General features: G+C 41.4%; 1 protein-coding gene across 1 annotated transcript; it reads left to right on the top strand.

Annotated features, from left to right (window-relative positions):
- Positions 1 to 450: 450 nt before the first annotated feature.
- PTHLH (parathyroid hormone like hormone) lies at positions 451 to 16,432 on the top strand. Its single transcript, XM_063133412.1, has 4 exons — positions 451 to 611; positions 976 to 1,103; positions 10,105 to 10,542; positions 15,954 to 16,432. The coding sequence occupies exons 2-4, from the start codon at positions 1,003 to 1,005 to the stop codon at positions 15,961 to 15,963; spliced, it is 549 nt and encodes a 182-aa protein (XP_062989482.1). The 5' UTR covers positions 451 to 611; positions 976 to 1,002; the 3' UTR covers positions 15,964 to 16,432.
- Positions 16,433 to 22,848: the final 6,416 nt, after the last annotated feature.

Genomic DNA, 22,848 nt, shown 5'->3' with positions numbered 1-22,848 from the left:
CCCTGAGCGGCTCAGAGGGGCTGGGGCGCGGCGGACCGCCGGGGCAGCTTCACGAGCCTCCTGCGAGGCGGCCCGGTTTCCGACAGCCGGTGGACCACCCCGCTCTCTCGCCTTCCCACGGTCCTGCAAGCAGAAAGCTAGCCTATCGGGGAGCAAGGGCTCTGTCGCAGCCCTCGACCTGCCGTGCGAGACTTCTAATTGCAGGGAGCTCGTTTAAAACTCTCTCCATCTGCTTGCAGACTGAAGTGGCTGCACGGCTCGGCCAGGGGGGCGTTCAGGCAGCAACGGGGGCCCCGACGGGCCTGTGGGAGGCCTCTGGTCACCTCGCCAGAGCTCGGCTCTCTGAGGAAGGCCCGCTCTGGGCCCATGTGCCGCGGGCGCCATCTCTTTGCGAAAATGCCGCCGCCTCTTCCTCCTCCTCCTCCAGCAGGTTTCCCAGAGGCGGCGGCGGCGGCGGCGGCTCTTCTGGCTGCCTCCCATGCCGCCGCCTCCTCCTCCTCCTCCTCCTCCTCGCTTCACATCGCTTTGCGTGTGCGCGCACCAGGCTTGAGAGAGGGAGAGGGAAAGCAGACAACTTGCCGGAAGCTCCTGACCTGAACCTGGATTCTTAGGTAGCCTTCAGGCGGGAGATGCTGACGCTGCCCAGCGCGACCCCCCCCACAAAGGGCTGGGAAGAGGGGTTGTGTGGAGGGCGGGGGGGGGTTTCCTTGCCAGGGGGGGGGGGCTGAGGAGCTTCCCTGCCTCTCCTGCACGCAGGGATATCGGGCCGAGCACGTCCACTTCAGACGGCGCTCCGGGCTCTGCCCCGCCAGGCGCTCCGCTTGCTCTGAGCCCAGGCAGGTCGTTTGATTTGCGCAGCGGAGCGCGGAGGGCAGCCCGAAGGCGGGATCCTCGCTCCGGGCGTCAAAGTTTTCTCCCTCCCTCTTTCCCTCCCTCGCTCATACACGCGCACTCATCGGTACTTCGCCTTCGCAGGTTTCAAAGACCCGCAGCAAACCGACAATGTTCCCGAGGCTCTTTCAGCGGTGGAGTTTCGTGGTCTTTCTGCTGAGCTACTGCGCACCCTCTTCTGGGAGATCACTGGAAGGGAACAGCCGCAGACTGTAAGTTCCTTCTCCCTCTGTCTCTACAATCATAGCGGGGAGGGGGGGGCAGTTTGGGCACACATGTGCATAAGACGCCCCTGGAAAGTAGGACTGAAGTCCACGGTGGGGATGTCAGGGTTTCACAGGAGAAAGTTGCTTGAATGGTCTTCATTAAGTAACAGAGAAATTGGATTGTCTATTCACAAGTAAGTCCTGTTTTCAGTGGGGGGGGGGCTTCCTTCTCCATAAATGTGTATAGGATTGCAGCCTAGGTCAGTTTATATCATCATTCAGTTTACAAATCTTATTGATGATGACGATTTGTTTGGATTACGTTTAGTAAAAGCCCAAGAGCCAATGGTGAACCTTTTTGCTTCCTCATCACAGATTTCAACTTTTTAAAAGTTGAAATGACTTTCTAAATCCATAACAAGGATTTAAGAAAATGTAATGATGAAGAAATTTTTTAGACATGGCATAATATTTAGAAGAACTGAGAACAGCGGAGGGAAAAAATCTCTCTCAGTGATTGTTGGCACTGCATAAGAGGAACAATCGCTGTCCTTAAAGGACACGGGGGGGGGGGGGAGGGGGACAGAGCCTCAAGTGAGTATGATTGCACATATACACACAGAGACTCTATTCATATTACATGCACAAGAGTGCTACAATGGCAGGAGCATTATAGACTTCAGATGCTGCGAGAGGACTATAGGCGTGTTGGCACACAGCCCCCTGGGAGGACATGTACGTGGCCCTTAAATCACACGCATTGCTTTCACCCATATGGGGTTTGTGCCAAGTAGGATTAGCTCTCCAGCTTGAGTTAAATATCTGATTTGGAGAGAAAGAGAGTTCTGGTGATAAGAGAAGCTGAGAAAGGACCCAAAGCACACATGCACTCTCCCCTCACTCACCACCACATTTATTAATATGAATCATATGACTGTAGTGTAAACAAAACTCAGAGAAACCACCCAGGTCAATAATCCCACACTGTGGTTTCATACTGATGCTCTGAAGATCTTTAGTTACTTAAGGTCCTGATCCTGAAATCTCTTTACTCTGGCCTAACCCTACAACCAGGGGGGAGGGGGGGGGATGTCCAGGATCCTAATATCAAGCAATAATTTTAGAGAAAATATCTGTCCTAAGCACAGAAGTTCGAGAAAGCTTTGCCAACAGAGTGGGATAGAAATGTAATAAAACAAAACAAAATAAAATGAATAATATTTATATTTAGGCACACAGACAACACAGAAAACAACTTGCCTGATACAGTGTATTAGTTTTGGGGATAAGTAGCAAAAGGATCCATTCAAATTAGATCTGAAGTTACGTATGTGAACTTTGCTCCAAAGGATAATCTTTGAGCCTCCTTAGGTAACTGGGGTAGAGAACACTGCATTGAAGATAAGGCTACAGGACATTCCCTCCCCAATCTCACTAGTAGCCTGCTAGCCTTGATCAGCCTTTTATTTGGAAATCATGCTTTTCACTATAGTTCTGCAGAGAATACATGTTTGGATTTGTGTTGATGCCTTGGCAAAGACATTCGGTACTGGAACCTTTGGATTAATCAGTGCTACCTTTCTTCAGGAGCAATTATCCCTACTTCAACACTCAGATTATTATCTCTGCCTTAAATATTACTACCCACACTCACTCCCATTGGTGCTAATGTTATAATACTAATGCACCCTTTAAACATGAAGTGATATTCATTAAAAAAAAAGAAAAGAAGAAGCCAACAAATAGCAATAATTAAACCCATGTCATACTACGTAGAGCAGCCGTTTTAAGTTCAGGGTTGGTAACTCAATTTGATAGATGGAATTCTGAATACAGCAACTTATAGGATGGAGTCTATGGGTACAGAATTGTACCCTTAGGCTCCATCCTACAGCGCTTACTGCATGACAAACTCTAGCTGTGGAATCAAGGGGTAAATGGTACGGGAGGGCTAAATGTGAGTCAATACACATGAAAATACCATCAAACCCACAGAGTGCCTTACCAATGTGTAAACATTTTGGAAATAGGTACTTTCTTGGCATATATGTCCCTGAAGGCTGGAGACAGGAGGCAAGCTGTACTTACTGAGAGCGGGTTCTTTTGGAAGTCAGTGAAAGAAGACAAGGGCCAGGAGGACTGTCTGACATTAGGGTGATCAAAAGTGGACACTTTTCTAATGATGACTGGTTAACCATTTTTCCTTTGGGGATTAGCAGTTTAACCCAGCCAACATGTTTATCATACTGAATTCATGGCAGTCAAAGCCGTATACATGAGACTGAAGGATTTCTCTGTGGATGCGGCATACAATGTATACAGTAATTCGTGTGGGTATGCCTGGGCAAGGAGAAACCATAAGCTCTCAACCTTTCTCTCAAAATTGCTTACCACATGTTAGCATTGCATTAACTGCATCTGGTTTGGGGTCAGATGTCTTTTCACTTAGCAAGTTAGCTTGCAGACTGGAAGGGACCTCTAGTGGGTTATTCTAACAATTCCTCAATCTTTAATCTTCTTGGCACTCTTTTTAGGGATTATTTCCTCAACAACTAATCCACCCCAGTGCTTAGACACACCTAACAAAGTTTAATCCTTTCTCACTCCATACAGTTACATGGGATGGGAGAAATAATGCTGGGGAAAGATCTTTTAAATTACTCTGCTTATAGTCAGTTCTAGCATTTTTAAAACTTGTTTTAACAGATTGTTTAGTGCTTGATGTAGAAGGCGTGGGGTGGGGGCATTTAGAGACTGTAGAGGGAACTCTCCCCTTTAAGCCATTGATGATTATTCCTCAGAGCTGTCTATATTTGTGAACCACTGAGAGATTCTATTATAATCAGTAGTACAGAAATGTTACGTATATATGGCCAACTCACTGGTTCAGCACACAGAATGGCTATTTTAAAGCAATTTATTGGGCCTGTGAACTATGTCAATGTGCATAAAGCTCAGCATAAGATGAAGATAGGAAAGCTGTGCATGCCCAAGACATACATGTTTCACTCTAAAAAGGCATGTGCTTACATGCTTCCACAGGAGCATAACTGTGGAACTATTTAACATGGGCTGATACTGTGGCTATTTTGAAGTATGAAAGGTAACTGTGCAACACATTATCTTAACCATTTAATATTGAATCTATATCAAATCTACATCCAAACCTCCCTAAGAGCCTTGTCTTCTCCCACCTGAAGCCTGGAATGATGAGATGGAAAATCCCAGTAGCACCACCTTCCCATTCATTAACATGGGGCACAATTCACTGGGAAGCCCCCCTCAGCCATCCTTGTGGGAGCTATGCAAGAGTACATTTGTGCTCCATGTGGCTGGCCCAGGAAAATGTCCCTGTCGATTGTGCCACATGGCTCAAATCTGTCTCCCATTAAATAGCATCCCCAAATCCACATCTCTGAGGCAGCTACCTCAGTTTGACTCATAGTGGGCTGCCTCTATGTTTGACACATAGCTTCAGCTTGATAAACAGAGAAGTCACTGCAATTGTTACACTAAAGCATTTTCCATGTAGCAGATTTTTCATTTTAAAGGATTTTGTATTCCTAATGTACACAGGAAATATTTGTGCAAAATAATATTTTTATGTCTGCAGAGTAATGTCAAGTAATGTTATACATTCATAAAATGGGCCCAGATTTGCATGCTAAATATCATGTTTATATTTGAACTTAAATCTATTCCATGCTAGCATATTAACCTTTCATGTCATCCAAGAAATTTTTTGGGGAAAATATCCTGAATATTGATAAGTTGTGCATTATAAAACCTGACTGTATTTTGTGTAGTGGGAAACATTTGTCCAGGGTTACACTGACACAAGTAACTACTTCTCGCTCCATCCGACTAGCTTGTTTCCCAAATTTGAACAGGGTGTATCTGAGATTCACCAGACCGACAGAATACAGTGGCTTTAAAGGACAGACCCCACTCAGTGATAGATTTATGAATCTAGCTGAGTGTTCTTGGTATCAAGAATTAATTTATATGGTTTGTGGGTCCCTGAAACTTCTCTCAAGCTAAATAACACAAAGTGGTACCACATACATTTATTGCTCAAACCACATTAGAGAGAGAAAACAAATTATGCAGTGATAAAACAAGCAAAACAGATCACTACATACAATGAAATTAGGATGTTAAAAGCATAATAGTAATCATGGCTAGCATATTCTTTAGTAAAGTTAAAGTTCTATTCCTCTCAACCAAAAAAGCAGGCATCATATGAAGATCTTATAGTTACCTAACTGGCAAGCATGTTTTGCAGAGCTTAGGTAATCATTATTTGGTAGGCTTCTTATTCTCCCAGGATCTCCTCTGGGAAACCAGATCTAACCTTTGCCTTTTATAACCCTCACAATGTCAATGACGTTCTTACTTTTGAACTTGGCCATACTACTAAGCAGTGCCACATATGGTGTTGACACCAGTAATATCTAGCTGAAAATACCTCTGGTAAACAGATTTCTGCTTCTAGCACCCAACCTACCCACTGGTGGCAGCCTCCCTTCAATTCCAAGAATACATTCCATTACTAATAGTTTTCTCATAACACATACACATAGCTGTTACTGATCACTTACAGTCAAGCATGCATATATACATACATACATAGGAATAGCAGTCCTATGTAATACAACAAATTCTTATCAACAATACACATTACATTCTACATACACTACCTATGTATGAGCATAAGAGTTTTCTCCCATTGATCCAACAGTAGTCTTTTTTAGATTTGATATTTTTTGAATAACATGATTAAGAGAAGCTCCATGAGAGTAAGGTAGTTTAAGGCAAAAACACTTAATTCAGAGGAAAGCATCTCTCAAATTAAGTATTATGCCTACATTATGGGATTCGGGGGGTAAGAGGATAGAGGGAGAAGGGGAGGGAGGGACAGAGAGAGAGAGAGAGGAGAGTTGGAGAGGACAAGGTGCAATGAATTTGCACAATTATTTTAAAGTGACAGCCAGCTAAGAATTTGGAATGTTAAGAAAGGAGAAGATTTCTGATGGAAGCATCCTGGGAAAAACTAATAGGACTGTATATGAGTCACCATAGTCAGATTGACAAACATGATAAATGTAGGCTAGACTCATGGCAGAAAAGTAGTAGGTTCATCAACTGTCCTGTTCTGAGAACACAACAGGTGGCTGTGATGGAGAGACACAAAACACAACGTCGAAGCGGTTGTCACAGAAACCTCACCTTTATGGGTCACTTTAATATTGCAATTTTAAAATAGTACATGTTAGAGACTTGCATTGTAACTTGGCCAAACCCATAATGTTTTAAGTACATACATGTCTTTTCTTCAATCTCTTTCCATTTCCATGGTGTACAGAATTTGGTTTTGGTTTTGAAGGACATGCAAGTACTTCTAATATTAATATTCTGGAATGGAATGTACATAACATGGTGCTTGAATTAAGGGTTTCCCACAGTAGAACTACTACTATTACAATTTTTGAGCTGGAAAGCCCATGCAGTTTTATTGGAGTTGACCTGAGCCAATATAAACTGCTTTTGCTATCGTGTGTATATGTGGTGTTTTGCTGCAAACTTTAACAAGGTATCTAGCAATACACATAATTTCCACAAAAATGTTAAACTGATCATATCAGTAGGATCCCCAGTCACTATGGGCTGTTCCTACAGTACGCTAACCTATACTCAGTGGTTGAGTGTACCTTGTCAACCATGCAGTGTGGCTCGTTAACCACGCTGAACAATATGCTAACCCACTGTTCAGCAAACAACCCATGGTTCAACTACCACCCACACTCAACCACTGAGTGTGGGTTAGCATATTGTGTGAACCCAGTCAATATCACTTGTGTGCACAAAGCCAGGTTTGATTGCCAACATTTTCACTGGAAGTATGTGAAGGCATCCTCTTTAAAACAAGGCTTCTTATCTAGTTCTGTACTGCCAACGTTAACAAGTATTGACTTCCCAGACTGCCTCAAGGCTCTGGAGGCCTGCCTTCCATTTAGGCTGATGGCATTGCACTGGATTGATGATTGATTTCAGTGTGGTGTAGTGGCTAAAGTGTTGGACTGGGAGTTGGGAGATCCGAGGTCTAGTCCCCACTCAGCCATGTAAACCCACTGGGTGTCTTTGGGCCAGCCACAGACTCTCAGCTCAACCTACCTCACAGGGCTGTTGTTGTTGTGAGGATAAAATGGAGAGGAGGAGGAGGATTATGTACACCACCTTGGAGGAAAAAAGGTGATATATAAATTAAATAAATAAATAACTGATTAACACATAATGACTATAATATCATGATAAACACTTGTCATTTATGTAGCACCTTCAAGTGTTCAAAGAAGTTTGTATATATTACCTTAGGCCTTAGCTAGACCTAAGGATTATCCCAGGCAAATGGAGGGGTCATCCCTGCCTGCTCCCGGGATCCCCTGTGTGTCATTTGGATGCACAGCGATGATCCCGCGACAATCCCGGGATGTAGGCCTGGTCTAGTAACTGTTACAAGTCTGAAAGGCAGATATGTATTATTATTGCAGAGGGAACTGAGACTAAGAGAGGGCAAAAAGTTTGACTAAGTCCATCTAAATTCATGACAGAGGTGAAATTCAAAGTGGGGACTTCCTAGTTTGTCTCTTGGCCACTAAAGCTAGACCCATTCCGAGGAACACTGTGGTTCACACACCACAGACAAAGCTTTTATAACCCTTGATATAACCTCAAACACAATACTTTTCAATAGTCACTTCACTCTTGCAAGTTATCAAGTGCTGAGTAAACAAGTAATGAGAAATTAATGAATGACCACCAGCTCTTTAAATGAGCCACAAAGGACTTGAGGTAGTAATAACCTGGATTTCATTTTAATATTTAGGATCACCTAGACTTTGAACTTCACAGATAATTTCCAATATCTATATTCAAACTAAGGAGACGAATATAAAAAAGCAATGCCCTGATATGGTTTCCACCCCTGACATATTTTAGCGCTGTTCAATATTGTAAGTCATCATTGCCCATCTTATTATGGAATGTTTCATTAACTGCAGGAAAACAGAGGAGAAACATCCGTTTCCTTGACCAGAAGGTGATCCCTCAGTTATAATACATGCATGCATTGAAGGAGGCTATATGAATACCTTCGTACATTCTATCGAAAGCAGACTGGAAGGACAGCTATGTGTGGCATCCATTCAAACCAACCTAAAATCCCACCTCCCATTTTTTTCCTTGCAGTTCACAGTGCATCCACCTCACCCTGAGGGAAAAGCACACTGTTTCCCATAGTTAATTATTTCTCAGGCAGCTCTTGGATCACCTGTTGGACCACAATATGGTTTCTGTGGACCACGTTTCCTTTCCTCCCTTGTTATTCCAGTGCTTACAAAATGCATTGCTTAACTATCCTAACCTTGAGAAAACTCAAGTGAGCCAAACACGTCAGTGATGTGATATAGGCATATCAAAAAAAAAATAAAAAAAAATAGGAAAATGTTAAGGTGTACGTAGAAAAAGGTGAAGGGAAAGTACGTGAGAGGCTGGGTGCTGCAGAGGCAATGTGGTTAAAAGAAGATGTGAGAGTTAGACATCAAGAGAACAGCCTGACATCTAGGCTACTAGCCTAGAACTTGTCTTGCAGGACAATACATCCCATACTTGGCCAACAGGTGAACAGCTGGCCGGATTTGGCCTTCAAAGTACCCACCCTCCAAAACAATTTTATTTGACCCCTGGTAGCCCTACTATGGTTAAAATATTCTGCCATATTTTAACCAAAGTGTGATAATAGGTGTGCTAAGCCATGTGATAATTCTCTCTGGATTTTTATATAATACCCTAGCTATAGCTGGGTACATGTGCTCTATAAACAAAACAGTTCCTGGTATTCCGTAACTTTATTATGAAGCCTGACCGACTATTAGGTCAGCTTATTTGACAAAATACACTTTGAAACCCCGACTGCCATCTGGAAAGAAGAGTGTCCCCAGTGAACATAAAAGACGGCCATTCTTGTTGTACTAATCCAAAGTCCTGTAGTTGGATTGATACCTTCTTTGCACCTTATAGTCTCCCTTGCATCACATTTTGCTGCTGTCACACTTTTTGTGGCATCCCTGTTCTCCATCAGGTATTTGCAATTTATTCTATCCAATAACAAGCAGCATCCCTTTAAATAAGGGTTTTTCTGTGCTATGCATTTTGCAATGGTTTACTATATTCTCAAACTGTATGTCAATACAACATACCCATCAAGAGAACAAACACCTCATCCTCCAAGACCATAATTAACCTAGCCATAAAAGGTGTAGAACATTAGGACGTTTTATAAACTGAAATGTCTTAAAATCTAAAGGAAGCAGTTCATCTCTGAAATACAGACACAATTACATTTTCAGTTAATAATTTGTGTGTCTAAGGGCCTGTTCCAATGTTACCTTCAAGGTTGGAGAGCTGCTGAAGTGTGTCCCCTCCCTGGGCTACTCTGCTACCACCAGAAGCTTCTCTACATGCCAGCATTTCCCCTCTTGGAAATTGGGAAGGAGACGTGTCTTGGCTCCTCCCATCTGGTCTTGGGCTTCTGATGTTACCAGAGTGGTGCAGGTAGGAGACAAGTTACACTGGTTCTGATGCCTTCAAAAGGAACTCTAATGTAATTCTCCCTTGGGGATACTGTGTGTTAGAGAGATTTACTCACATGAAGTAGGAGTAATTATAAAAGTTGTATCCCTTTTCCCAATGTCTTTAGAAAACTTTGATGGTTGTCTTTGATATTTAAAACAGCTCAATGGGTCAAGTGTAAGATAATTAGCTAATTATTTTATGTTTGGATTTTCTCTCCCTGTAGTACTCAAGGTGTATTAGTTCCAACCCACAGAGGCCTAGCCTTCCACATTGGGTGTTTCTCTGGGCTCATTACACCTACCAAAAGAGAAAGGATGGGTTTTGCCAAACTGGCTCAACAACACTGTTTGATTGTTGATTTAATGACATATAGTTTGCTTTTCTTAATCAGCAAAAGGACAGTATCTGAATATCAGCTGTTGCATGACAAAGGGAAGTCTTTTCAAGATATACGAAGACGAAACTTCCTGCAAAACCTAATGGATGCGGTAAACACGGCTGAGATCCGGTCTATGTCAGAGGTATCACCAAACCCTAAACCTGCCACCATTGCAAAGAACTTTGCTGTCCGCTTTGGCAGTGATGACGAAGGCAAATACCTGACTCAAGAGACCAACAAAGCTCAGACATACAAGGATCAGCCCATTAAGACACCAGGAAAGAAAAAGAAAGGGAAGCCTGGCAAACGCAAGGAGCAAGAGAAGAAAAAGAGGAGGGTTCGTTCAGCTTGGCTCAGCTCAAGAGGGTCTGGCAGTGGGAAGGCACAGATCTCCGTCCTGGACCTCTTTAGCACTACACATGTGAATAAAAGGTAATTCTTCAGCCTCAAGGCAAAAGGCAACATTTTCTATTTCCTGGGCCAGCCCAAGGCAATATGATGCCTAAAGTGGAAAAGCCAAATGGGGTACAGTCCCCTGGGAATTTCTCCCATGCAGGCTCTATTGAAGCAATCAAGAACTGTGCAAATGCGGTCTGGTTCTTGGGTGGAGAAGGGCATTACACGAGGAGAAGTTAATGGCACCCAAAAGCTGCTGCTTGAAGCAGTCTCACTTTTCTTCACAGTAAGGCTGTCTCTAAGTCCCGTTTTCTTTACATTGTATAGAGAGAAAGGAAAATAGTTCCTCTTCTATGCCATCAGTAACTTCCCCTGCTTTAACATAATTTACCAAGGTAAATAACTTATGCTTTTTTTTTTTTTTTAAAAAAAAGGCATTTAAGTCCATTACAGTTTCTGCACTTAATAAAAAATCAACAGAATTTTTCTAATATGAGAGATGTTTGAGGTTAAGATTATAAGATAATAGTGTGGCTTACATTTTGCAAATATAGAAATAATAGGCTATGCTTTCTTTTTTGTCTTTAACAATTTACACCCTGTTTTTAACCTTAGGGGAGAACATGGAAACTTTGTCTTAGTAATATCTGCTAACACTGGCCAGCCTTCTGCCATAATATTTTCCCTGCCATTAGGACTTGTTAGTTCAGTTCCAATTTTGCTGCCAGCTTGTCAAATGATTACATTGCTGCTGAAAAATTTTGAGCATTACCCTGGGGGTAGAGAAACGTGTTTCTCTCGTGTATGTCAAGAAAGGGCTTTTTTTTTTAAAAAAAAGTTAACAGTTCAAGAACTGCAGCCTTGCACAGGCTCCATATGACTATTTTCTGACGTACTTGTGAAAGCTCTTATCCTTCCATTCATTTTTGACTCTGAAGGAAAATACAACGGTCAGTTAAAAAAAAGAAATTATCGTAGCAGATTCTTGGAATATTCAGTTCTAACATTGGAATCCTAAACATATTTACTCAGACGTAAGTTCCACTTGATTCAATGGAACTTGCTTCCTAATAAGTCTGCTTCTAGGGATTATAGTTTATTTTATCACATTTGCATTCTACCCCCTCCTCCAAAAAACTCAGAGCAAAGAATTTGGGGTTATCCCAGTTAATCCTCACAATAACCCTGTGAGGTAGGTTAGCATGTGAGAGTATGACCTGGCTAATGTTCCTCAATGACTCCCCCTGAAATGCAAAAGTGGGGTTGAAATCTCATGTCCCAGCCAGCATGGAAGTTGTAGGACTTTTCTGCCTAAATATGCAGAGGGTTGCGCCCTCAGGCAATGAGCTTCATAGCTGAATGGAGGTTTCAACTCCATTATTCCCCAGTCTAGACGCTGGACCACCTGGCTAAGGGACCCTCAGCATCCATCCTTGTCTAGGCACTGAGAAAACAATTTAGGGCTGTTTTGAATTTCAGTAGATCACCCTAAATAACCCAAGCATTACTAGTCTCCTGTCATTGTTTGGAAATGTGATGAAACTGGGGAGGGGGGTTGGTTCCACTGTGGGAAAAGCCTTAGAAGTACAGGCTGGAACTCTGGTGTGGTTTGAGTTGCCATGTGGGACATATTCAAACAGGAAACACATGGAAAGTGGTTAATTATCTACATGACAGAATTGGTCAAATCTTCATGCATTCTCGTACTTTAAACACACTGAAAGGAGACAATAAAAGCACTAGCATGGGAATTAGGGTGACCATATGAAAAGGAGGACAGGGCTCCTGTATCTTTAACTGTAATGTAGAAAAGGGAATTTCAGCAAGTGTCAGTTGAAGAGGGTGGAATTCTCTCTTCATCAACACAGTTAAAACTGCAGAAGCCCTGCCCTCTTTTGTATCTGGCCACTCTACTATAGCTAGTGTAGCTTTAACTGTTGTGATGAAGAGGGCATTTCACCCACTTCAATTGACACCTGCTGCAATTCCCTTTTCTACATTACTATTAAAGATACAGGAGCCCTGTCCTCCTTTTCATATGGTCACCCTAATGGGAATGAAAAGAAGAGGAAGCCTCAATAGGTGCACTTACAGGAGATGATGAAGGCCCAAAGTATTTTGAGTCAGATTTCTCTTCTCCAGCAGCCATTGAAACAGTTACACCAAGGCAATTCTGTGTACGGACTTCTTAGATAACATACAGAAATGTTTCCGTTGATGTGCTGAAACTGCTTCAGTTGCCCCTGAACATCAGTCTTCTAATTTGAAATGTGTTAGGCCTTAATCAGCTGTTTTCAATATACCGTTCTGAGGTTTCCTTTCCTTTTCTCTTTGTTTCTTTAAATATACTGGCCCTAAGCGTACAACCACATTGGTTGTGGTGCCAGTCTACCTTGAACTGTTGCACAGCACAATGAAAAAAAATTAAGCCTTGGAAGATAGGCCAATGAGCTTTGATGGCTCAGATGCATTTAAGCTACATTGTGCCATATATTGTATTAATGTCTGAAACATCCATCGGTTTCCAATCAGTTTAGGCAATAAACCTTCTCCTGTCCACAATCCTATCCTACTTGTTCCCAAGGTCAGAGAGTCTTGTTGCAAACAGGGCTAGAGTAAGGGGAGAACAAAAGACCACTTTGGGGGGCTTTTTGACAGCCTCACTTTTGCTGCAGCAAATTTGCTTCCCTATCACAATGGCTTGAGGGCTGGGATGGAGAATTTTAGTGCTAACCACCTCCGGAAATGGGTAATGCTGATACACGATCACCCCAACATGTCTACAATGCATTTTAGTTTAGTTATTATTGTAAACCAAGAGCACCCACTGTTAACTCATACACAGTCAATTCCACACCAAACAGGATGTTTATGAAAGTTGCTGCTAAGGCGTTTTTAAAATTTCCAGAAAAAAGAGAATTTTATTAATGTAACAGCTATCTGGAATACGCCCTTGTTACATAGGCCAACTATATTTGCTTGTATCGTACATTTGCCAAAAATAAAATAAAATGCTAGTATCGACTGGAGGCTACACTGTAGGTTTAATTTAGAAATCATGTTGGCATGTTCCAGATGAAATCCTGGCTCTAGTCAAGTCAGTGAAACCTCATTGTCCCAAAACAAGACGAGGACATGGAGCTTGAAATTAATCTGAACATTTGCAACCTGTTGGATTGCTATTTGCCATGGATTTCTGTGCCTTATGTCAGAATGAAGGGTGGATACCATCAACAATTTGAAGGCTGATGTATGAAAATCCTTCTTATCACTTCGCATGTTGACACAGATAACTAGGCACATAGATAATTTGTTCATCTTTATTGACACAGGCAGCCAAGAGGTTTAGACATGTTGTAATAAATTAACACCTGGGTAAATGGTCATCTGAAACCTAACCCTAACCCTTTACAAATGCTGCTTGCTTATTTATTTATTTATTTATTTATTACATTTTTATGTAATAAATAGCCGAAGCTCTCTGGGCGGTTCACAAAAAAATATTTATTTATTTATTTATTTATTTTATTACATTTCTATACCGCCCAATAGCCGGAGCTCTCTGGGCGGTTCACAAAAATTAAAACCATAATAAAACAACCAACAGGTTAAGAACACAAATACAAAATACAGTATCAAAAGCACAACCAGGATAAAACCACGCAGCAAAATTGATATAAGATTAAAATACAGAGTTAGAACAGTTAAATTTAAATTTAAGTTAAAATTAAGTGTTAAAATACTGAAAGAATAAAAAGGTCTTCAGCTGGTGACGAAAAGAGTACAGTGTAGGTGCCAGGCGGACCTCTCTGGGGAGCTCGTTCCACAGCCGGGCTGCCACAGTGGAGAAAGCCCTCCTCCTAGTAGCCACCTGCCTCACTTCCTTTGGCTCATCTGGTTGCTTTGGTTCTTTCTCAGAACTTCTTCATTTCTTGAGTTGTAAACCAATCACAGGTCAACTAGCATTAAGAAAACTGCTACGGCGGTGAGTGAGGGGGCACATGTCTCTTAATGCAGTGGTCTTCAACAGGTCCAGACCCAAGACCCACCTCTAATTGCAAACTGCAGTATAGGAATCACTTTCACAATTGCCTAACATGGCGGCAACAGCTTTGCCATGACACATCTGGACTGATTTTGCAAACCACTTTTGGGCCGCGACCCATAGATTGAAGACCACTGTCCTAATTGCCAGATCAAATGCATCACCCAAAAATAGGACAAAAGAGATGGTTTGCATAAAATTTTCATATGATAATTTACATGCATGGAATAGGTAGATAGATAGATAGATAGATAGATATAATTTAAATAGAAATACAGTACATATCACCATAATGCTGAGGACTATGATCAGGTGACCTGTAAGTATTCCTATTCAGTCTGATGTTCTACTGTAAACTGATGATAGAAAATAGTTTTTATGGTTCTTTATATTTGAACCAGAATTGGACAAGACAGTATATAAAAGAGGAAACATGTCCACCCTATAGTGTTAGAATCATAGAATAGTAGAGTTTGAAGGGGCCTATAAGGCCATCTAGTCCAACCCCCTGCTCAATGCAGGAATCCACCCTAAAGCATCCCTGACAGATGGTTGTCCAGCTGCCTCTTGAACGTCTCTAGTGTGGGAGAGCCCACAACCTCCCTAGGTAACTGGTTCCATTGTTGTACTGCTCTAACAGTCAGGGAGTTTTTCCTGATGTCCGGCTGGAATCTGACTTCCTGTAACTTGAGCCCGTTATTCAGTGTCCTGCACTCTGGGATGATCGAGAATGTTCTCAAAGACAGCTCATAAGAGTCAAGGCAGACTAGAGCATATAGCTCAGCTGAATAAATCTATTCCCAATGGCCACCCACATCAGGAAATGTAGAATTATGTGACAAAGATGGAACAGAACTGGAACAGGATGATATTGTATATGCAGGCAAACATAGGAAACAAAGCTCAACAGGCATGCATGGAACTTGGCTGCCCAGTGCAGATTTGAAAATGGATTTTTTCATCTTTGCAGCTTTCCTGCTGTTTTCAACAGCTGGTAGGCTTAACAGTATATTTTCTAATTAGCTTGCTCCTTTTCCAAATCAGCATTATGGCTTTCATCGAGGTTTTTCAGCCCACACCTAGTTTTAGATTGGTTTCAGTGGAACTATGTTAAATAGTGATTAAAATGTGCTACATTGCTAATGACAGTGGGGAAGGGGACCCAGCTGCAAAGGATTAGCTACTTGTAACTTATCTGCAATTCTTCGCATTGCTAATAATTTCATTGTACTGAAAGCCATGTACAGTAGAAGCTGAATAACAAATAATGCTTGAATATCAAGTGTTGTTCATCATCTCTTCCAACAGGCACACCCTTCTCCAAGATTATTAATGTTGTGTCCAGTTATTTTGTATGGAAAAAATAATAATTTCCCCCATTTTCTCTTGCCTTTCTTTGCAGGAGGCGTTGACATCTTTAGCTTAGATCTTTGGAAAACACATTGCAGGATTCTGTAATACTGAACAGAAGTATTTATTACCTATATTTGTAAATATATCAAAATAAAAACTTGGCTGCAGATGCTCTCCAAAACTGCACATTTGAAAATTATGAATATTGGGGGGAAATTTTGCGCTAAGAGAATTCTTGTCACATTTACTATAATTTATTTTGTTGAATGATGTATTTATTTCTATGAACTTTTATCTTGGTGCTGCTGACTTCCTATATTTTTTGTAACATATTGCACTTTAGATATATATTATGTCTTATACTGATAAGACATAAATAAACGATTCCTGTTTTTTTTTATCGGTTTTAATGAGTTGCCCAAGTACAATTGTTAAAAATGATTTTCTTCCATGCATGTATAAAAAAGTAGTATTTTTACAATTTGTAAAAAAAAAAAAGTCCAATAAAATATAATCTAATTAAAATCATATCATGACTCAGAGGGAGAAATGTGTCCTCTAGGATTTTAAGGACAAGGAACAATCATTTTCCCCTTTACAACATCTGAAAATAGTCTTTAAACTTAATATGTTTACATTGGTTCCAGTTCCATTTTCACATTAGCTTTTAGTTAAAAATCACTTACAGTATATTGTGCTTTAGCGTTTGGCACTAAGACAGTGGAGAAGCTGAACTGATGTCTATTCCTTGTGGAAAAGAACTCTATGCGTGAAAGGAAATGCTCCAGCCTTACTTGGGAGCACAGACCAATCTCAAAGAGTGTTAGTTCAGAGTTTCCCAAGGAAGAGCACAAGGGATGTAGACAGGTTGTGGGGGGTGGGGGAGGAAGTTGTAGCTCCTCAGCCTTTATCCAGCTACAAAGACCTGGCTGAAGTTATAGATGAGACAAATGGGACTTGATGTGAGCCAGAAACCCATTGCTGCCTTGGAACATGTGGAGTGGGGCTTGTTCAGATCTCTCATTAGATAGTTCCCCATTTCATTCCAAGGTTACTTCCAGATGCTGCTACTTCTATTACACAGGAATAAACTAGAATGGTCAATAGAATCAATCTGACCCTACAAACAGCGGTAGAAATGAGGGGGCATGGTCAGGTGTGTACTACTCACATAAGCTGTAGTAGTGATGCAGTCATACTGTTGTGAACTATAAGCTTCAAAGGTTTGAAATACATTTTTGGTTGATGTTCTCACGATGTTGTCAAGGGAAATGAGGGCTATTTTTAATCACTGAAGGGAAAGATTCCAAGCCTCAGACCTGTGTGGGATCTGAGGCCCTGGAAGGAAGCCCTGTTCCTTAATTAGAAACTTTCTTCCTGATGTGTAGCTTTGCCATGTGGCTGGAAAGGGATATCTAACATCCTGCCCCCACCTCTGCTGTGAAGTAATACAGTACCTGGATTGCCGGACGACATGCTGTTCTTCTGAATGTGTAGCTCTATTTTAGGCTGAGCCTACCTCTGAAGGTACCTGGTCTTTCCAGATAGGGTGTCACCTCTTTTGTATTAGCCCTAAATGCATGGGGACATGTGTGGAATAGTTTGTCGGTAGTCTAATTCGGGCAAATAAGTTATTCTAAGACCAATTTGGAATTAAAGATTATGCAAATTCAGACCTCATCTGTCATGCCTGTTAGAAGTTCAAACTCAATAATGTCCCTACTTCTAAAGAAAAGGTTTAGACCAGTAGTGGAGTAGGTAATGTGATGCCCATGGGCACCAATGTGCCTCCAGTCACTTTCTTTGGTGTCTACCAAAACACTCCTCCCAATGTTTATTTAAAAAATATTTTTATATTTTATTTTTGGGATCTGGGATTGCTTCAAATCGAAGCGGAAGCCTCTAGCTGCTGCCATCTTAATTTCCCATGGATGCCTCTGTGCATGTTATTTGTCCCTTGTGTGTAGCCAGGCTCACCCATGGCAGCCATTTTATGGTTATGCCCAGGACAGTTCCACAAATTTCCAGGTGTGCCCATGGGCTCAAAAGGCTTCCTAGCCCTGGATTAGGGCTTCTAGACTGTGGGGGTATGGTTTGCATCACCTCTTCTGGCTTAGTTGAGAAACAACTTAACAGTTTGTATTTCAAAGGTGCATGCAGCACAACCCCATGCAAGTGAACTGAAGTTTAATCCCAAGTACAGTCTTGCAGTAGAATTGTAGCCTTCGACTGGAGACCATAGTTTGGGGGCAACAATAGAGCCAACATTATGGTTTTATTATGGTTTTAATGTTTGTGAACTGCCCAGAGAGCTTCGGCTATTGGGCGATATAAAAATGTAATAAATAAATAAATAAACAAACATACATATGCCCAGATTAATGGCACTAGTGTTGAAAAGACCATCATTTATCCCAAGCAGAGCTTACCCTTGCACTTTAGATATACCCATGGGTGCTTCTTGCCAGCCAGCTGCAGAGTACAAATTCTTAGTAAAACTACCAACACAATTCTTCTCCTGCCATGTGCAGAAGTGGAAGACTTTCAACCTCCATCCTGCTTTTAGGTATGAGCTGAGGCACCACCTAAAATTAATCTCCAGCTTTGCTAATATAAAAACCTCTGTGTTTTTCTTGATTTCTATCTTCTACCACCCAAGGGTCCTGTATTTTTTGCTTAGGGCCAGAGATGAATCTGAGTAGCTGCTGGATTATTTGTTTTCAAAAATGAGTGATCATGAACCTAGGAAGCAGGAATTTTTCTAGCCCTGCCTGGAGAAGTTAAAGGAAGCCAGATTCCAGCTGGACATCAGGAAAAACTTCCTGACTGTTAGAGCAGTACGACAATGGAATCAGTTACCTAGGGAGGTTGTAGGCTCTCCCACACTAGAGGCATTCAAGAGGCAGCTGGACAAGCATCTGTCAGGGATGCTTTAGGGTGGATTCCTGCATTGAGCAGGGGGTTGGACTCGACGGCCTTGTAGGCCCCTTCCAACTCTGCTATTCTATGATTCTATGTTGGGAAATGATCCTGGAAGCTGCTGTATGCAAAGCAGGTGCTTTTACCTGCCAAAGAGCTACGGCCTCGTTCCATCAGCCACTGTTTGCTTCTTCCTCCCAGCAGCTCTAGGTTCAACCTGAGATCTGCATAGCACCTAATAGAGCATAATCCAATTTAGTCTGCAATCTCCTTCTTCTGAAGGCTCTGACAAAATGTAGGCTTTGTGGCTTCAATATCAAATATTTCTTTCCCCACCCCCACCCCATTTTGCCTGATGAGGAGTTCTATGAGTTATATGAACTTAAAAGCTTGTTCACTATTTTTTTACATCCAGTTGGTCCTAATCAAGGTATTGCCTGATTGTGGGTTTTGAAATGCCCCTGGGAAATTACTCTGGAAACATGGAACAATATTTAATCTTTAATTTCAAGATGTGAAACTGAACTACTTTTCCAAAATGCAAACTATTCAAAGAGATGGGTTAGATCTTAATATGGGACAACTTGATCAAAGTCACAGATCATCTAAACATTCATTGTGAGGTGGTGGGAAAGTTAGGGAGCTACTTTTACTGCAATAATAACACTAGTGGTAAGATTATTTATTAAAATAATTTGACAAATGGTTGACTTTAGCGTTTCTAAATTTGTGATAGTAAAAGTTTGTGTGTGTGTGTGTGCTTTTTTTCTGAAAAGAGTTAAAAGCACACTACTATCCTCTTGCACCTACAAATACAAATGGCCAACTATGAGAGGCGCCCCACTCACTGTGGTTGCGCATGAGCCACTAATCTCATCAGGAAGTTAGGGCAGAGCAATGCGAAGACAAGAAGCCCAGCCTCCTCTGAGGACAGGCAATTCTGCAACAGGAGCAATAAGATAGTCATCTAATCACATCCAATGCAGAGACAGAATTATCTGCTTTGAGCAGAAGGAGACAAGAACAGAGAAACATACAGAGATGCATTGGGGAGCCTCCACCTGGGGCCCATAGGAGCCTTTACCTGGTTCATTGATTTCTTGCAGGAGAGCAGCAACATCCTCATGGCACACAGTTTGGACATTACTGATGTAACGGGTATGAATAGTTCAAAATAATGCCACTTAGAAATTCTTAGAATGGGATTACTTTCATATAGGTGGAGTCCATGCAATCTCCTGCTGTATTATAGTCAGTGTCAAATGTTAAAGGCCAAAGTTGGACCTTCGCTACACTTTTGTTTATATAGTCCATTTGTTCATATTCTAGAGTCTCAGTTCATTAGGTTTGATCACTATCCAAACAGGATACTTGAGTCACTTGAGATATTTGGGAAGCTTCAAACATTTCCTTTCACTAAGAATTGGATTTTTCTTTTCAGACAAAAGGAAAGTGGCAGATGTTTAAACATGATGGGTGTTGCCTTAAAAAAACAATGGCTGAACAAGATTAAATTATTGAAAACCCACTGAGCATGCACACTGTTATCCAAGTTTATTTCAAACGTTGCTTTTCAGTGAAATCTCTTCCCATTCACACCCACCATCTGTTCAGAGAACTACAGAAATTTTGCAGAAAGGAAGACTTCGATGCTGTTCCAAAATCCCCTTGCTACTTGGATATTCTGTGGTATGGGAAAGGATTATGAGGTGTACAGAAATTCAGCACTAAAGTGAACTGAGGACAGTCCTTTATGGAAAGACTGCTTTTTCATGGGCAGAATGGATGACCAATTGCTTTGCATCAGTACCAGTAGCAAGAGCAGTTGTAACTTGGGTAAGCCCCAAGTCTTTGGCTCAAGTTGAGGGTTTGGAAATGTATACCAAGAATTATGGTTTCCCTGTTAAAAATGTCCAGTTGTGGTCAGCTCAGTGGGATCTGTCTAGAATGTGACCCAGCCACCAGCTTGCTTTAATGCCATTCTGCAATGCACTTTTGTTAACCAGTCCCACACAGGAAAGCGACTTCCTGAGTTACATCCATTTGGAACCAGCTTCAAGTGACTGTAGAGAACTTGCAGCACTCAGGGCTACGCAGCCTCAAGTCATGCAGAAGTACAAAGGGCAATTTCAATCCCAGGAAAGGGATTTCAAATGAAAGAGCTGGAATGTCGTGCCACTATATAAAACTCTGGTGCAGCCACACCTAAAAAAACCTGGCTGCTCAGAAAGTTATTGGTTCAAGCAGTTGGACCATAGCTTTATTTTGTTTTCCTTAACAATGAAAGAAATGGGGGCTTTTTAGTTTAGAAGAAAGAGTAAGGAGTGTAAGTTTTTAATATAAGTGTTTGTTTGTTTATTACCCTATTTCTTTGATTCTAAGACGCACTTTTCACCCCATATAAATAGGCTGACCATATGAAAAGGAGGACAGGGCTCCTGTATCTTTAACAGTTGCATAGAAAAGGGAATGTCATCAGGTGTCATTTGTATATCTGGAGAACTTGGTGATATTCCCTCTTTATCACAACAATCACAGCTGTAGGAGCTATACTAGAGTGACCAGTTTTAAAAGAGGGCAGGGCACCTGCAGCTTTAACTGTTGTGATGAAGAGGGAATTTCACCAGGTTCTCCATATATACAAATGACATCTGCTGAAATTCCTTTTCAGTACAACTGTTAAAGATACAGGAGCCCTGTCCTCCTTTTCATAGGGTCACGCTACATATAAACATCTCTAAAAATGGGGTGCGTCTTAGAATTGCGGGTGTGTCTTAGGGACTTTTTTTCCCCTGTTGTTGGTACTGAAATTAGCATGCATCTTACAATTGATTGCATCTTATAATCGAAGAAATAATAAAATTATTTATTAGTCTCCTTTCAGCCCCAAAACACACACACCCCAGGCAACATACAAATTAAGGCATATAAAATATAATACTAAGGTAGGGTGACCATATAAAAAGGAGGACAGGGCTCCTGTATCTTTAACAGTTGTATTGAAAAGAATTTCAGCAGGTGTTATTTGTATATATGGAGAACCTGGTGAAATTTCCTCTTCATCACAACAGTTAAAGCTGCAGGTGCCCTGCCCTCTTTTGTATCTAGTCACTCCAGTATAGCTCCTACAGCTTTAACTGTTATTATTATTATTTATTTATATAGCACCATCAATGTACATGGTGCTGTACAGAGTAAAACAGTAAATAGCAAGACCCTGCTGCATAGGCTTACATTCTAATAAAATCATAATAAAACTGTTGTGATGATGATGGAATTTCACCAGGTTCTCCATATATACAAATAACACCTGCTGAAATTCCTTTTTCTATGCAACTGTTAAAGATACAGGAGCCCTGTCCTCCTTTTCATATGTTCACCCTAACTAAGGAAATAACATAACATACACATTAAAACACGAAAGGAAAATCTTTAAAATAGAGAGCTGAATTTAATTTAAAATCACTCTAAGACCAAATAGAAGAAAAACTTTTAATGGCCCACATAAAACTAAAACAAGGAAAGAGCCATTCTCACCTCCCTAGGGAAGGAGTTCCACAATCGGGGCTGCCACAGAAAAGGCCCTATTCCGTGTTTCCACCAACGTAATCTCTTTTGCACTAGTCCTCCAAATCAGGCTTAGGTTGGAGAAGGCAGTCCTTCAGATAGCCTGGTATCAAATTGTTTAGTTCTTTATAGGTAAGCATTGGCACTTTGAATTGCTCCCGGAGACAAATTAAAGCCCATGTATTGGGTATCAGACTGATACAATATGGTGAGCAAAGCACATGCCAGAAAACAATCTGGCCACCGCATTTTGCACTAGCTGCAGTTTCCAAGCAGTCTTCAAGGACAGTCCTGCAGAGAGTATGTTGCAGTAGTCTAAATAGGAGGCAATTAAGGCATAGCGCACCATGGCCAGAACCACCTTCTCTAGAAAGGAGTGCAAATGGCGCACCAGCCAAAATTGTACAAAAGTACTCTTAGCTGAAACCTCCTCACCCTCCAGGAGCTCTGCTGGAGCC

The sequence above is a fragment of the Elgaria multicarinata genome, chromosome 9 (genome assembly GCF_023053635.1).
Source record: "Elgaria multicarinata webbii isolate HBS135686 ecotype San Diego chromosome 9, rElgMul1.1.pri, whole genome shotgun sequence".
Classification (NCBI taxonomy): Eukaryota; Metazoa; Chordata; class Lepidosauria; order Squamata; family Anguidae; genus Elgaria; species Elgaria multicarinata.
This window is presented reverse-complemented; position numbering and strand designations above follow the sequence as displayed.